The sequence below is a fragment of the Panthera pardus genome, unplaced genomic scaffold (genome assembly GCF_024362965.1).
Source record: "Panthera pardus isolate Hobbes unplaced genomic scaffold, ASM2436296v1 HiC_scaffold_23, whole genome shotgun sequence".
NCBI classification, from domain to species: Eukaryota; Metazoa; Chordata; class Mammalia; order Carnivora; family Felidae; genus Panthera; species Panthera pardus.
The window spans coordinates 6,212,016-6,228,553 of record NW_026526799.1 but is presented as its reverse complement, the minus strand read 5'-3'; the positions used below and the strand labels follow the sequence as shown (position 1 = coordinate 6,228,553).

The 16,538-nt window shown below is 54.3% G+C and overlaps 1 protein-coding gene across 3 annotated transcripts in view; it reads right to left on the bottom strand.

The window, feature by feature from the left end:
• Nucleotides 1–769: 769 nt before the first annotated feature.
• Nucleotides 770–16,538, bottom strand: part of RHCG (Rh family C glycoprotein) — a 23,333-nt gene continuing 7,564 nt past the window's right edge. Inside the window, exons 2-11 of one of the 3 annotated variants that reach the window (XM_019460241.2) lie at nt 15,715–15,901; nt 13,360–13,510; nt 9,319–9,466; nt 8,351–8,517; nt 6,362–6,499; nt 6,037–6,173; nt 5,599–5,723; nt 5,303–5,376; nt 2,020–2,112; nt 770–1,218 (exon numbers count right to left, since the gene is read on the bottom strand). In XM_019460241.2, coding sequence (XP_019315786.1) covers nt 2,044–2,112; nt 5,303–5,376; nt 5,599–5,723; nt 6,037–6,173; nt 6,362–6,499; nt 8,351–8,517; nt 9,319–9,466; nt 13,360–13,510; nt 15,715–15,901 — 1,196 coding nt within the window. In that variant the 3' untranslated portion in view covers nt 770–1,218; nt 2,020–2,043. Of the gene's footprint in view, nt 1,219–1,250; nt 1,612–2,019; nt 2,113–5,302; nt 5,377–5,598; nt 5,724–6,036; nt 6,174–6,361; nt 6,500–8,350; nt 8,518–9,318; nt 9,467–13,359; nt 13,511–15,714; nt 15,902–16,538 lie in introns of those variants that run through there. The other 2 variants (XM_053888676.1, XM_053888677.1) reach the window with 2 other exon arrangements.

The window sequence follows — 16,538 nt, the reverse complement described above, 5'->3', positions numbered from 1 at the left end:
GTCTTTGCTCCACAAAGGATCTGGATTCTGCTGCTTACTCTCCAGCTGGCACGCTTTTGCCTCACATCTCTTTTAGCCACACCAAACCTCGCTATGTTGATCTCTGGGTCTCTGCCCAGGCTGTCCCCGTGCCATCCTTCCGGTAAACTCCTATTCAGCCTCCAAAACCCTGCTCAGGTCACCCGCTCTGGGAAGCCACCTGGCCATGGAATGGCTGTCAAGAGTTCAGGGTGGATCCCGGGTGTCAGGTCGGTCCTCAGCTAGACTGTGAGGCCCCTAAGGGTGGGAAGTGTGTGTTACTCAGCCCAGGGTGGTGGCTGGCCACAAGAAGTGGTGAGATCCAAACTGTGGAGTCCAGGCTGGCTTGGCAGGGAGCAAGAGGGAAGGGTTGGGGTAGGGGGATTGGCCCAAAGGAGCCTTCCTCCCTTATTCTCCCACCCTGCCTGAGTGCCCTTGAAACGGAGCAGGGTCACACCACACGGAGGGCACGGTGGGCATGGCAGTTTTCATGGTCGGTGAGTTTCTAGGGTGGTTGATGGAAACTAAGGACGGGCCTTGGGGAAAGACCCCAGCCCCAAAGCTGAGCCTGGCAGGGGGCCCCAAGCGGGAGCAGCCTCCAGCACCCCGGATTCTTCCTCTTCATCTCAGGATGATTTCCCTCGCATTGTGGGTGGCAGCTTGGTATGGAGGGTCAGGACAGGGGCGGGAGGCCAGGTCTTTGGAGTCCTTTTGTCCTTCAAACTGGCCCCGTTTGGAGCATTCACACCCATTCTACAAAGAACACCAGGAACGTTTATTCACGGAGGCTGCCATCTGCATGGCACAGAGAGGTCTGGGCGGCCCAGGGAGCAAGGGAGGTGCTGGCAGAGGGGTAGGCGGGGAGTGGAAGACCCCAGAAGTTGGGCTGGCGGCTAAGTTGTCTCCTAGGATGGCTCGCGCCCACTCCCAGCTGCCGGCCCCACTCCTGCCTGCTGTTCTCAGGATGTGGCCACCAAGACCCCCTGGAGGCAGGCCTCCTGCAGCCAGAACCTGGCTTGGATGCCCACTTTGTCTAGAGCTCTCCCGTCTCCATTCTCAGGCAGGCCTCCTGGGATGAAGGAGAAAGAAGTGGAGGGCGCCCTGGGCCAGGCCAGCAGGTGGGGTGCTGCTTGCCTTGCTCCTGTGTTCTCAGCTTGGTCGGCACCGCTCTTTTGGGAGGGCCGGGGCAGTCTGTGGAGCCTGCAGGGAGAGAGCCAAGAGCAGCGGGCCACTGTGGGGTCCTGCCGTAGCCCCTTGGGCACCTTTGCCTTTTCCGGACAGGGTGGGCATTAGAGGCAAGTGGTCACATCACTCAGCCTTGTGCCCTAGACGCAGCTCTTTCCAAGCTCTGGGCTCCAAGGGGATCCAAGAGCGCGAATGAGCACAGGGGTAATGACTTGCTAAGACCCCAGTTTCTCTACTTGCACTCTGTGGCCTTGGAGAACCTGAACTTTTCTGAGCCTTAATTTTCTCATTTATTGGAAAAGAGGGAAGTAGTTGCACCTGTCGGGTAGAGCTCTCTGTGGAGGGTTGGATGCAAAAGGCACGAGGAAGGGCTTGGTGCATTCCACACGGGGGCAAGGAGACTGTGAGCTGATGGGAAGAAGAGAGGAGACAGAGGAGGAAGGTAGAACTAGCCCGAGGTGGTCGACTGAATAGAGCCAGGCCTGTCAGTCCTGCTTTTATAAATGAGGAAATTGAGGCTCTGGCTCTGGGTGAAGAGATCCTCAAAGTCACAGCCAGTAAGCAGCAAAGCCAAGTGTGCACCCAGGTCACCTTCTATATATTCCTTCCAGTTCAGAGTGCCTTCCATATATCTCCGTGCCTGTCCAGCTTGCAAGGAGTCTGAGTGCCACCAACCCTCACATGCCCGCTCCAATCCAGGCAGGAGGGGTGGAAGCTCACATCCGCATTTCTTGATGCTCTCGTTTTGCCCCTTTGCTGGTGTCACCCAGTTCCCAGAGCTGGGCACCCACCGGGAGACCCTGCCCACGCTCTCACCTGCTTCTCACCTGCCCTGGGAGTTTAAGGTTCCGCGGGCTTGAGGGTGGAGTCCTCAGGATGTAAGACAGTGCTCTTCAGCTCCTCAGGCATCTGCAGAGACAGGAGGACAGTTCCAAGGGCCCTGCCCTAGGCCAGGCAGGTGTCCCTGGTAGAACTAGCACAGCCTGGGCAAGTCAGGAGCAGCGTATGGTGTGTGGCGGGCGCCACCTTGTGATCACTATGCAGATTGCATGCCAGGGAGCAGGGCGGTCCTTCACACAGGTGTCCTGCCCCCTACATCAGGCTAGCCACTGTCCAGGGTGCTGGGGCACTGCAAGCACGAGACAGAGTCCTTGCCCCACCAGAGCAATGGGAAGGCGTTCAAGTGACAGGCACAGTGACAATATGAGCTGCAAATGCACATGAGAGGCTGATAGCCCAGTCAGGGGCGGGGGATTCTGGTTGTGCTGAACCCACTCTTGATAGATGAGCAGGAGTAATGTGCCAGGGAGAGGCAGCATGGCAAGCTCCCTGAATAGCAGACAGGTCCAAAAGGGGGGTGAGGTGAGATGTGTGTGTGGGGGGAGGGGGGAGCAGAAATGGATTGGTAGGTGGAGTGGGAATGGGGTGGATCAGCGTTGCCTCGGCTTCAAGGCTTAGCTTTGATCTCAAAGATTGCCTCATCTGGGGCGCCTGGGTGGCTCTGTTGGTTGAGCGTCCAACTCTCGATTTTGGCTCAGGGCATGATCTCACGGTTGCATAGATTCAAGCCCTGCATCGGGCTCTGCACTAGCAGCACAGAGCCCGCTTGGGATTCTCTGTCTCCCTCGCTCTCTGCCCTTCCCCCACTCCCGCTGTCTCTGTCTCTCTCAGAATAAATAAATAAACTTAAAAAAGATTTCCTCATCTAAGGTCCTGGGGAACAGCTGTGTCCCCTCATCCTCTGGAAAGCCACCTCATCTCCTAGGTAAACCATCCAGAGGCCAGGGGCTGAGGGGATGGCCTGATGGTGGCTTACTTCCACTGACACAGAATTACAGTCCTCAAAACGGAGCACTGCTGAAAGGTATACTACAGCAGAGAGAAGGTGTGAACTTAGAATACATTGTAAAGATCAAAACAGAACCAAGAGTGAACTTCTATATATGGGAATTGATAACATCTTTTAGTTTATTTCATTGGCGTTAAATCTGTGTGATTTCTAATTGTGGTGTCTAAAATAGTTTAAATTCTGACTTTAAAAATGGGATGAAAATAATTATGCTGCTAAAAAAAGGAAGTTTATTAAGAATGTAATAACAGAATACTTCTTATAAAAAGAAAGAGCAGGATCTCAAATTGGGCATATAATCTCCACTGTGTAAAAAAAAAATTGGGGCACCTGGGTGGCTCAGTCGGTTAAGCATCCAACTTAGGGTCAGGTCATGATCTCATGGCTCGTGAGTTTGAGCCCCACATCAGGCTCTGTGCTAACAGCCTTGAGTCTGGAGCCTGCTTCAGATTCTGTGTCTCCCTCTCTCTCTGCCCCTCCCCTGCTCACACACACACTCTCTCTCTTTCTCTCTCAAAAATAAATAAACATTAAAAAATCTGCGAGGATTAAAAAAAAAAAAAAAGACTGGAGGGAAATATACCCAAAACATTAACAGTACTTGAATTAGGGTGATAGGATTTCTTTCTATTTTTCTCTATTTCCAGATTTCCTTTAATGGGCTTCTATTCATTTTATAATTAAAAAATAATTTAAAGAGAATGAATTCAAAAGCATTATTAGCTATGTACATGAAATTGGCTTCTAATGGATACCAGTTGAAATTACCCAGAAAACTTCTGGTGTGGTTAAAAATACAGAGCCAAGGGGCACCTGGATGGCTCAGGCGGTTAAGCGTCTGACTCTTGCTTTCAGCTCAGGCCATGATCTTACGGTTTGTGGGTTTGATCTCACTGTGGGTTTGGCAGGGTAGAGCCCACTTGGGATTCTCTGTCTCCCCCTCTCTATCTGCCCTCCCCCCTCCCTCTCTCTCTCCCCCATCTCAAAGAAAATAAATAACCATTTTAAAAATAAAATAAAAATACAGAGCCACATGAAAGGCGGTGATGGGCAGGCCCTTGTCACAGGGGCCACAGACACAGGTTAGGTCCTGCCCCCTGTCATGAGGGGAAGTGTGGGTGGCTGTCATCCTCCACCATCTAACGAAGGTAATTGCCTTCAACAATGATTGGTCGGGAGGGAGGCCTCCCTGAAGTCACTGAAAACCCAAATCACGGCATCTTTTTAAAGAAATGGAGTCCTGTGACATCCTAGTACTTTCAGCCTGTAGAACATCGTTTCTCCAGTTGGGTCTCTGTACTGATACAGAAAGCAATGGAATGTCACAGAACTCAGTTTCTGGACCAGACTCAGCTGGAAAGTTGTTCCCACACATAGACCCTCCTGAATTACAATCCTGGGCAGGTGCCTGGGAAGCTGCATTTTTATAAGGTCTCCAGGTGGATCGTGGTTCTTTTTTTTTTTTTTTAATTTTTTTTACGTTTATTTTTGAGACAGAGAGAGACAGAGCATGAGCGGGGGAGGGGCAGACAGAGAGGGAGACGCAGAACCGGAAGCAGGCTCCAGACTCTGAGCCATCAGCCCAGAGCCCGACGTGGGGCTCGAACTCACGGTCTGTGAGATCGTGACCTGAGCTGAAGTCGGACGCTTAACCGACTGAGCCACCCAGGCGCCCCACCACATCGTGGTTCTTAACCCGGGTTACATATTGGATTCACCTGGGGAAGTTTAAAAAAAAACAAAAAACCAAAAAAACAAAAACTCCTAATGTCCAGGCCCCACCTCCAAACCAATGAACTCGGAGCCTCGTGGGGCTTGGAGAACCTTTAAGGCTCCCCGGGTGATTCCAATGCACACAGAAAGGTCGTGGTTCTCAGAGGCGGGTGTGCGTTTCATCAGAATCACGGGGAGGGCTTGTTGAAACACAGTGCTGAGCCTCCCCCCTGAATTTTGGATTCAGGAGGACTGGGTACGATTCAAGAAATTTGTATTCCTAACAAGTTCCCAGGTGCTGCTGCCTCTGGGGAGCACAGGGGGCCATACTTTAGGAATTACGGCTCTAGAATAAAGCCTTCAGCCCGCCCCCGCCCCAGGAGACACAGTCTCCCGTTGGAGGAGTAAGGTGACGCGGGGCTCTGTCCCTCACCTTCAGCTTCCGGCTCCTCAGGACCCAGCCCAGCTGACGTGAGTAGGGTCTGTGGAGAAGGGCAGAACCCCCTTTGGGCAGGAGAACAAGTTCCAGGAACTCACCTCCCAGTAGACTGAATCCTCAAAGCAGTTCTCATCAGCAGGCTGTCCCCAGAATGGCAATTTCAAAATGACCCCTAAAGAAAGTTGGGGGTCACAGGAGGTCAGGAACCACTTCCTCTCTGCCTACCCAGCCCTTTCCCACAGATGGGAAGCTCCCCCCAACCCCCAACCCAACCCAATCCCACAACCACAAGCGCACAGGATTCCTGGGTCCTCCGAGCTGACCTCTGGAACGTGCTGGTGGGTCCCCCACACGCAGCGGCCCCACCTTCTCTGGCCCAGACGCTCCCACTCACCCACGATGATGCCGCCCACCAGGGCTATGGCCAGGGACACGAAGAGACCAGCAGCCTGAAACTTGCCCTGCATGCTTGAGTCCCAGGAAGTCTTGAAACCATCAAAGCCAAAGAAATTGGCAAGCCTCGAGTGGAGACAGAGAGCAGGTCAGGGCTCCACAGAGAGGCCAAGGAAGCACTTGCTGTCGCCCCACAAATGTGAATGGGCACCAAGGCTCAGTAAACCCTTGCTTGAGCCTCCCCATGTGCACTGGACAGATCAGATGGTCTCTAAGACTCCTGAAGAAGGACAGAGGTTCGGGAGAGAGACCCACGGACGGTGGTTCAGATTAGGGAAGGCTAGGGGTAGAGATACAACGTTGGACCCCAGAACAGCAGGAAGGAGGAATGGAGAAGGAAGGAGGGAGCCCGGGCTCCCTGCACCTCCTCCATACTTACCCTTTTATTCCATACACCTTAGCATTGGCGCAGGATGCTGTCACTGCACCCACAATGGCGCCTATGATGCCCGGGAGGCCGTGCAGGTTGTGAATGCCACACGTGTCCTGGATCCGCAGCCGTGACTCCAGGAATGGCTGGAGAGGGGAGAAGGGTGTTGCTCAGGCCCTTAGCCGTGGCAGGGGTGTGGGGAGGCCGGGATTCCAGAGGCCCCAAATACCCAGAGACCCAGCACCCTCCAGCCCCCAGACCTCCCCACCCCTGCCAGTTAGAAACACAGACCCCGGGGTTCCCCGGCCCTCTGCCCTGGCTGGGGGGCCCTCACCGTCAGGTACACAAAACCCAGCGTGGAGACAATGCCGCAGATGAAGCCGACGATGAGGGAGCCGTACGGCATGAGCATCATTTCGGCAGCGGTGCCCACGGCCACCCCTCCCGCAAGTGTGGCGTTCTGGATGTGCACCTGGGTAGGGAGGGCCAGAGCTCAGTCCTCTCCCGGAGCCTGCACCCCCCACGCTCTGGCTCCGGGAGGCAAGGGTGACTCACAGTGCGTCTCAGCCAGCCAGGAGCCTGCAGAGGGCCCCGGGCCTAGCTCCTGTGTTCTCTGCACCAGCAGCCTGGGCACTGTGCGTGGGCACAAATCATGTGTCCCTGCCGGTGAGACCTACTGGCATGTCTGCATGTCCCCTGTGAACCTGTGTGCACAGGTTTGCATGTCTGATGGTCTCCCCGTGACGTACGCCGACATCAGGCCTGTTCGTGCGCAAACCCCCGAGCCAGAGCCCGTGGGCCTACGACGGCTCCAGGCCTACCTGCACCGGGTACTGCGTTGCCGGCTGCGGGGATGATTTCAGTCCGTCTCTACAACAAGCCCAGGAGGTAAGGACCGTTATCTTTTGATGCTTGTTCAGAGGAGGGAGTTGAGGTGCAGGGAGGTGATGTGGCTTGTTAAAGACCACACGGCTAGCAAGAGGCAGAAAGGTAAGTCGATCCGGGTCTGTGTGGAGCCAGAGCCCCTGACCTTGACCTCATTCCGTGCCCTTTTCTGCGTGGGGGTGTTGGGAGCACACAGCTGTGCCCACATCCCTGTGTCTGATTCTCTTCCCTCTGATGTGTGAGTCCCTACCTCTCTGTGTGGCGGCTGTCCAGTGTACCCAGGGGTCATGGCAGTGTCCCAGCACACATATACCCGTGTCAAGAAGCTAGCGTCAGACTATGAGATAGAGAGGTGGTCTTCTTTTTATAGAAGAATATACCACCATCTATGGGCTTTGGCCCCTCCCCACTAATGACAGAACAGTCTATCCCAGGGATGTGACAGGAAGGACACTGGGAAACCATATCCCCCCACCAACCTCCCAGGGGTGTGGACAAGCATCAAAGGGGTTTCCTTTCTGAGGGTATGGGATGATGCAGGTGGAGGTTGCTTTAAGAAGGCTCAGGCTCCTGGGTAGCTCAGTCGGTTAAGCATCTGACTCTTTTTTTTTTTTTTTTTAATTTTTTTTTTTTAACGTTTATTTTTGAGACAGAGAGGGACAGAGCATGAACGGGGGAGGGTCAGAGAGAGGGAGACACAGAATCTGAAACAGGCTCCGAGCCATCAGCACAGAGCCCAACGCGGGGCTCGAACTCACGGACTGCGAGATCATGACCTGAGCCGAAGTCGGACGCTTAACCGACTGAGCCACCCAGGTGCCCGAAGCATCTGACTCTTGATCTCGGCTCAGGTTATGATCTCATGATTCATGACTTCGAGCCCCACATCGGGCTCTGTGCTGACAGTGCAGAGCTTGCTTGGGATTCTGTCTCTCTCCCTCTCTCTCTCTGCCCCTCCCCCACTTATGCACTCTCGTTCTCTCTCTCTCTCTCTCCCCCCCATCTCAAACTTAAAAAAAAAAAAAAAAAAAAAAAGAGAGAGACTGAGGGCCAGTGTTTGGAAGATCAGAAGCCTGGTAGAAGGAGGTGCCTCTGGCAACCCTACGGGGCAGGTCTGATGGTGTGCTCAGCCCAGAACGGCTGTCAGCACCCCAGGCTGCGGGGGAGGAGAGTGAGGAGGAGGAGCTGCTCAGAGATCAACAATCTCTGAGAATCTGGTTCTGGGCTATGCCAAAACCCAGCTATGTAATCCGAACAAATCATTTGTCCCCAAGCCTCAGTTTCTTCCTCTGCAGGGTGGGTGTGATAATCCTGATGCTGCGAGCCTCAAGGAGTTGTTGGAAGGGCGCGGTGATCAGTGCCCACTGGGCACAGGCGGTCAGAGCCGCACCTCCCCCCCCCCCCCGGGCTCCCCACGCTCCCCGTCCCGCTGTCTCACCATGTCCAGCTTGCCCTTCTTGTGCAAGGCGCTGGACAGTGCCACCGAGGTGAGCACGCAGGCTGCCAAGGAGCAGTAGGTGTTGATGGCAGCTCGGTGCTGGGCGTCTCCGTGTTTGGACACAGCTGAGTTGAAGCTGGGCCAGTACATCCACAGGAAGAGGGTGCCTAGCCGGACCAGACAGGGCCGGTGGGCCCGGGAGAAGAGGTGTTAGATGGGCCCAACAGAACTTAGGCAGACCTCCTGCCCTTTTTAGTTTCAGAGACCTCAGATGACTCCCGTGCCCCAGCAGCTTCCCACCCTACAGCCTTACTCATGCTGGGGGCTCTTCCTACGACATCCTCCCTGCCTTCCTTACTTCCTGATTGTGCTCCAGAAAGTGTAGCCTGACCCCGTAACTGGGCTAAATGCCTCCCACCTTGCTCCCACAGCACCGTGAGGGAGAATCTTTCCCCCCACTGTTGGGAGATTATCTGGTAATGATCTGGTAATAATCCCTTGAAGGCAGGGCTGGGTTTTAGGAGACCAGAGTGGGTGATTGATAGGTGTTCTCTGGAATGAATGGACACAGGAAGTAGGAATTCACACTTTGCCCTGACCCAGGGGATGGAGTCACCAGTTCCACTTTGTCTGCCTTAGGGCATCCTAGGGAAAACAGGATGAGTGACCAACTTCTTCCAGCCCCTTGGGAAAAAGGGACCATCATCTGGGATCCTGGAGATGTCTACAGGCAACCCCCTCTGCCCTTTCCCCAGAGGACCTGGCTACCACCCTCCAGACCACATGGAGATCAGGCATAGTTACGGGAACCTGAACTCCTCTTGGAGACCCTCACCCATTATGGTGGTTCTCACTCCTCATGGTGGTCCTCACCCATCATGGCAGCCCTCAGTCATCATGATGGCCCTCATCCATCATGGCCACCTTCACCCATCAGGGTGGCCCTCAGTCCTTCTAGCAGCCCTCACCAATCATGGCGAAGAGGTCCGAGTGGTACACAGAGCTCTGCCTCTCCTTGCTCTGATGTAGGCTGGGTCGATAGAGGATCCAGGTCACTGTGAGCCCAAAGTAGGCGCCAAATGTGTGGATGGTCATAGAGCCCCCTGCATCCTTCACCTGGGGTACAGGGATCGGTGAGGCTCTGATACTGTCTCTCCCTCCCACCTGTGAGCACTTTCCTTCCCCGCCACACACACACACATACACACACACACACACACACACACACACACACACACACACAGGTCCATCTGTCTCTGATTCCACAAGCTGCAAGATGGGAGCCCGGGGCCCCCCACAGACCAATCAGTTTGGAAGAGGAGAAAGCAGGGATCCCTGAACCCAGGCTGTGAGCCCATCGGCAAAATGCCAGAGTATCCTCACCCAGCAGATGGGACTGTGCCCAGATCAGGAAACCCAGCCTTGGAGAGGACCTTGACCAGTCACCCAGCAGGAAGAGGTGAAGCAGACCTAGAACCTAGGGCACCCCCCTAGTTTGTCACCTAGTTGGTCACTAGCTTCTGCCTTATCTTCATTCCTGGGAGCCCTTCCCTTCCCCCTGGGCCCTACCCCCTCCATATGTCTTTCTATGCAGCCACTCCTGGCCCAGCACCACTCGATCTAGACTGCCAGCATCCTGCCTATGACCTCCCAGCTGACCTTCCACCACCCACCCCATCCCCACCCTCCTGTCTCCTGTCTCCCACAGTCAGAGCACGTAGGGAGGTTTCTTCCTCTTCTGTCCCTTCCTGCCCTCCCCCACTCCGTGCCTCTGGATTTCTTTAGGTCTGAAGCTCCTCATTTACAAAGTGGGGGAGAGGGCGGTGACTTAGCAGGGCCGTCTCGAGGGTTAAATCAGACAACTTGTGTAAAGCGCCCGGTGAGAGCCTGGCATTCAACAGGTGCTTCGTGGACTTAGCCTTCCTCCGCGTGCCCCCCTCCCCTCTCTCCAGCCTCCTCTTCCTCCCCACTCAGAACCCATGTTGGGGGGAAATTCCAATCAATCACAGACTTGTTCCTTCACTTTAGATGGGGAAATCCAGCCAGAGAGGTAAGTGTATGGTCCAAGGTCACAGAGCTTAGTGGTGGGGTTGTTGACAGGCCTGGATTTCCTGGTTCCCGGCCTGGTGGGTGCCTCTCCCAGCACCCTGGGACCTGGGATGAGCCCTCATGACCTCTCTGAGTCTCAGCTTTCTCATCTGTAAAGTGGAGGTAATAATTGTGCCTTTCTCAGAGATGAGGATTGAGATAAGCCACGTAAAGTATTCAGAGCAGGGCTCAGCCAAGGGCAAGTGCTCCTGACATGTCAGCAGTGATGTATTTTAACTTGGCACAGAGACAGGCCTGAAGACTGTCAGGCATTAAAAGAATTTCTGTAGCGGGAGCCTGGGTGGCTCAGGCTGTTAAGCGTCCGACTGTTGATTTTAGCTCCCGTCACGATCTCCCGGTTCGTGAGATCAAGCCCTGAGTGAGGCTCTGTGCTGACAGCCTGGTTGAGATTCTCTCTCTCTCTCTCTCTCTCTCTCTCTCTCTCTCCCTCTCCCTCTCCCTCTCCCTCTCCCTCTCCCTCTCCCTCTCCCTCTCCCTCTCCCTCTCCCTCTCCCCCACCCCCTCTCTCTCCTCTCTCTCAAAAAAACAAAAACAAAAAACTACACACCGAATTTCTGTAGCAGATTGGGGGGATTTTTGAGGGTCTCTCGACTCATGCCCAAGACTGTGGATTCTCACTGTTTCAGATCATGCCCATTGGCCCCACTGCCCACCCCTCGCCTAGCCTTGCTTCTTTCTTTCTCACGCCTCCCACCACACCCAGTCCCTAAGGCCTGTGTATTCCCCTCCTTTCTATCTGTTGAATCACTTCCTTCTCTTGGTACTACCCCCAGCCCCAGTCCCATGATCTCTCACCAGGGCGACTCGGACAGCCTCTTAACAGGGCTCCCTGCTCCCAGCCATTGTCCTCACCAGAGCCGAAGTGGCATTTCTATTATGTGTGTCTGGCCGTGCCACTCCCCCATCTGAAACTCTCCATAGCTCCCCACTGCCGTCATGACAAAGTTGCCCTCGTGACTCTTCAACACCATCTCCCGGAGCCTTGATGATCCGTGTCCTGCCCCCCTTCCTCCACCATTACCCCCCCAAGCCCTCCCCCAGCACACCCTCCTTCCACCAGATGGAGCCACCAGAGACCACTCACTGTGGGCCTCCCTCAAGGCCTTTGCACTGTTTCCTCTGCCTCACCCCTTTGCCTGGTTGCTTTCTCCTTGACTTCTAGCTTTGATGTCTCTTCCTCCAGGAAGCCTCCCTGACCTGCCATGCTGGCTCAGGCACCCTCCTTCGTGTCACCAAGCCCTTGACCTCACTTCTCATCACACTGCATGGTAACTGTGTACTTCCTGGTTAGGGTTAGGGTTCCCTCACTAGATTGTGAGCTCCTCGGGGTCTGAGTGAGAGTGCCCGGGGCATTACCTGACATGCAGTCAAACTCAGAGTCTTGGTTTTTACTTGGTAAATATTTGTTGAGCACTTATTAGGCATTGAACTAGGTGCTGGGGACACGGATGGTCCAGACAGATAAGGTTTATCAGAGAAGGAGAAATGTTATAAAGAAAATAAACCAGGTCAATGTGAGACATAGTGACTAGGGTGGGGTAGGGGGGTAAGCTAGAGGGCAACACTGTATAGGGGGGAGAATCTGGGAGGGCCTCTCTGAAGAGGTGATATTCTAGCTGAGACCTCAGCGATGAAAATGACTGGGGGATGAGCATTCCAGGCAAGAGCAAAGGCCCCGAGGGGGAACCAAGCTTGCTGTGTTGAGGAACAGACAGGAGGGTATGGCCAAAGCACAGAAAGATGGGGAGAGAGTAGGTTATAAGACTGGAGAGAGAGGCTGCGGGCAGAACATGTAGGGCTTTATAACAAATGTGGATTTTATTTGAAGTGAAATTTTAAAAGCTACTGGAGGGTTTTAATCAGGGGAATTGGTCTCATACGCATTACTAACAGGTCTCCATGGCTGCTGGTGGGGATTGGCCTGTGGTGGTGAGTGGGGCAAGGATGAAGATTAGGAGGTGAGTTAAGAGGTAGAGATATGGTGGCCTGGGTCAGTCTGGTGGCTGAAGAAAATGACAAAATGAATGACTGGATGTAGTGTCACGTAAAAAAAAACAAAAGCAAAAAAACTCTACCCCTTTTCAGGGGTGGGGGTGTTCCAGGCAGAGTCCAAATGTAGAGGAGTTGGGGGCTAAGAAATGGATGAAGTCTCTGAATGACCTTCACCCCTGCAAAGGTACCAAAGAAGTATCTGAGCTAGAGTCAGAGGTCTAAGGCACCCCTTACTTGGTTCATTGAATTGGCCAACTTTAAGGGGCATGATTCCTGCCAGAATCCATGTGACTGTCACTTCTAGAGTCGTGCAGTGCACAACCTATGCAGCGATACACGTCCACCTTGGATATTCCCTAAGGCTCCTTCCTTACATAGGTGTAGCCCTCAATACACTGTGTCTTTTTCTTGGGAGACCAATCTGTGAATGTGGTGTGTGTGTGTAAGAGTATGTTCAGGGGGGTGCCTGGGTGGCTCAGTCGGTGAAATGTCTGATTCTTGATTTTGGCTCAGGTCATGATCTCACAGTTCGTGGGACTGAGCCCTGTATCAGGCTCTGCAGTGTCAGCTCATGCTGTTCTCTCTCTCTCTCTCTCTCTCTCTCTCTCTCAAATAAGTGTTAAAAAAAAAAAAAAGAGAGACTATGTTCAGGAACACCCACTCTTTCCACCCAATATGCAGGAAAGAGAAAGGAGGGAGACAACCAACATGAGGGGCCCCTGCTCTGCCCAGTAAATATCATTACTCTCACTTTAGAGACGAGGAAACTGACATTCAGAAGGTTACGTGACTTGCCAACATTGAACCGAATCCAGCTGGCATATCTCCCCAGCCCTCCCTTTCTCTAGTTCCCTGCTGTCACCCCAAGTGGCCCTTCCATCTCCACCCCCGTTCTGATCCCTGCTCACCTCTAGCAGGCTGAGGAGGATAAACTCATTCACTGAGAAGAGGGTCACTTGGAAGAGGGTCATGATGAGTAGCTGGACAGGGCTGACTTTGCCCAGAACCGCCCCAAAGGCCACGCAGACAGAGCCCACGCAGAAGTCCGCATTGATGAGGCTGTGGGGAGATGGGTCAGGGGAGGGGCTGAGGCAGCAGCAAAAAGCTGTGCTCCACGCCCTGGGTTTGAATCTGGACTTTGGTCATCCATGGATTTGGACTTGGGGCTTAACCTTGCTGAGCCTCCGTGTCATGATGTCGTAAGGGCACATAACATCCTAAAGGTACTCTAAGTAACAGGTGAAGGGTCCAGCAAGGCAACGGCACATACCAGAGGCCATGCCCTTCCTTCGTGACCCCATCTCAGCACCCCCTCCTTGCAGGCAACTTTGTGGTCAAGGCACCCAAGTCATCTGGCGGCTGTTGTTGAACATGCTGCATATTTGGAGCCGCGCCCTGCCCTCCGTCCTCTACCTGCCCTTCCACAACCTCTTCTGACTGCCTCCTCTTTCAGGAAGCCTTCCTTGGTTCCTCCACCCACATGTGGTCTCTGTCTCCAGACTCTTAGATCTCACTCTAAACACACCTCTTCTGTTGGTTACCAGGGCTCTGCTTGGGTTTGAGCTCTCACGTCCTTACCCGAGAGAGAGGATCTGTGTCCAGAGAAGAGAGAGAGGGCTTCCTGCAGGATGTAGGGAGCTGGGGGCTGGATGGAGGGGGCAGGAAGGCCAACAGAGAGAACAGAAGCAGAGGAGCACCTAGGTCCTTCTTAAGTCTGGACCCTGAAAGCCTAGCCGGTCAGCAGAAGGCTGATGGAGAAGCAGACAGCCAGGTAGATGTCGTGCGGCCAAAGGAGACCCTGGTTCCATCCACGTGCCTCCTAACCCAGGCCTTCCTGGGCCAGGCCAGCGGCAAAGCTGTCCTGGATTGTGAGGCAGAGTCAGGAGAGTTGTTAATAGGGGTGGGTGTAGGGACAGTAGAGGCTAGACCCGCAAGCCATTCGCAGCCAGAGGAAGTGCCCCTGCCCCACGCTCAGGTGTGTGTGTGTGAGAATCAGGAGGTGAGAAGTAAGAGACCAGCTGACTGTAGGGCCAGGGAGTGGAATGGGGGCCGTTCTGTCAGGTCCCTCCCAAGACAGAGGATGTTCATTGGAGCGTCTGCTTCACTACGAGCCTTGTTCACGGCTGTGTCCCCAGGGCCTCACATAGGGCCCGGCTGAATGAATCATGACAGTTATTAAGTGCCAGGCACAGAAATAGCTGCCTGGTACAGCACATGTCCTCCTGTGCCACACAGGTACTGTTAGTAGCCACATCATATAGATGAAACATGGAGGCTTAGAGAGGCCGAGTTATTTGCTGATGTTCCCACAACTGCAGCCAGAAGACCCATCTGACGTTGGGCCTCCAGCTGCCGGGAGATGGAAGTTCGGATGTCACCTCTTAGGAGGGCCCACGGAGTTTTGGGCAGAGCCTGTAGGGGAGCCATGACCCTAGAGTGACAGGTGGGACCTGGAGGTCTCTTCAAGTAGGCACAGGAGCCAGGAGGAGGGTCTAGGGACAACATGAGCATCCAGTCCTGAGCACCAAAAATGGGCTCCAGCTCAGTTGCTGAAAATCTATCCCCTGAAAGCCAATTTGCCAAAACTCAATTTGTCAAGTGACCAACTCACCCAATCACTGGTTCACCCAAAACTTGCCAACTCAAGAAGTTCATAATAATTCTCTTTGGAGATTTTTAAAAAGTTGTATACTTTTGTTTTTCATTCAGCCATAGCTCTTTGGCTGTGGTGGCCAATGAAATATATTACAGGTGTTTTCATACTTTGGATCTACGGCTTTGGGAGTGAGACTTTCTTGTCAAAGATTTTATACAAAAGACTAATTTCTTGGCTCCGACCATGTTCTATCTAGTCAACTATTTTTCCAGTTTCTCTAAAGTCGTGGATTCATTAACTGGCTTCAGTGAATTAATCATCTTGCAAGTATTTGGCATGTTTTAAGTTTCAGACACCTGGCCTATGATCCCCGGTTGGTGCCCTATATGTGACAGCAGGGGCTTGCACGTTAAACGTAGTTTTATGGCCATTTGCCTCTGAACCCTTTCTGTGGATTTGGCCTTCCCGCGGGCTGACGAATGTTCTTTTGCATACCCGCCCTCTCGCCCGGTGATCCCCGCCCCCGGGCCAGCCCCTCACCCCGGGCCCCGCCTCCGGGCCCGCCCCCTTTCCCAGGGCCCCGCCCCCAGCCCCCGGGGCCCGCCCCCATCCCTGCAGAGCCCGCCCCGGCCCCGCCCCTTGCCCTCCGGGCCCGCCCCGCGCTCACTTCTCCACGCCCAAGTGGATGTAGCCTTCCTTGTAGGAGTGGAACCAGCCTTGCATGAGCAGCGCCCACTGGATGCCAAAGGCCGCCAGCAGGAAATTGAAGCCCACCGAGCTGTAACCGTAGCGCTGCAGGAAGGTCATGAGGAAGCCGAAGCCCACGAAGATCATCACGTGCACGTCCTGGAAGCCTGCGGGGAGAGTGCAGCCGGGGGGCTCGGTCGCTTAGCCCGCCCTAGCCCTGGGTCTGGGCCAGCAAAGCCCCGCGCAGAACCTGTGTCTTCCGGGCCACTGGCCACCCAGTAGCCTTCCAAGCCCCCTCCTCCCATGTCTGCATCCGGATCCTGGGGCCAGGGGCAGTAATGAATGACCTTCCTGTGCATAGAACAGCCGCTAACCCCACCCACCCCCCACCCCCGTTTTGTCCTAAGAACCTCTGGAGGGGGCTGGGCTGGGGAGAAACCAGGATGAGCCTCCCACTTGAGACCACTCGTTCTAAGGCCAAGGAAGGCCTGGGTGTCCCCTCAGGAGATGGCAGCTTCCTTTTTCCATCCACACCCTGGGTGGAGGTGGGCAGCTGGGCATTTGAAATGGGGGCCAGGCTGTGGATTACACGTAGAATCTAGGGTCCAGAACCCAGACTTTCTGCGCTCTGCCCCCTCAACGCCATCACTTTAGTACGGAGAAGTTAGTCTCATCTTGACTGGTGAAGCACATGAGCTGATCACTCCCGTGAAGGTCTCCTCCCACCTCCACCTCCAGCAAGTACCCTTTCCTGAATCACTGAGACCTGAATTTGGACCCGTTTCCTCCATCTGGTAGACAGAT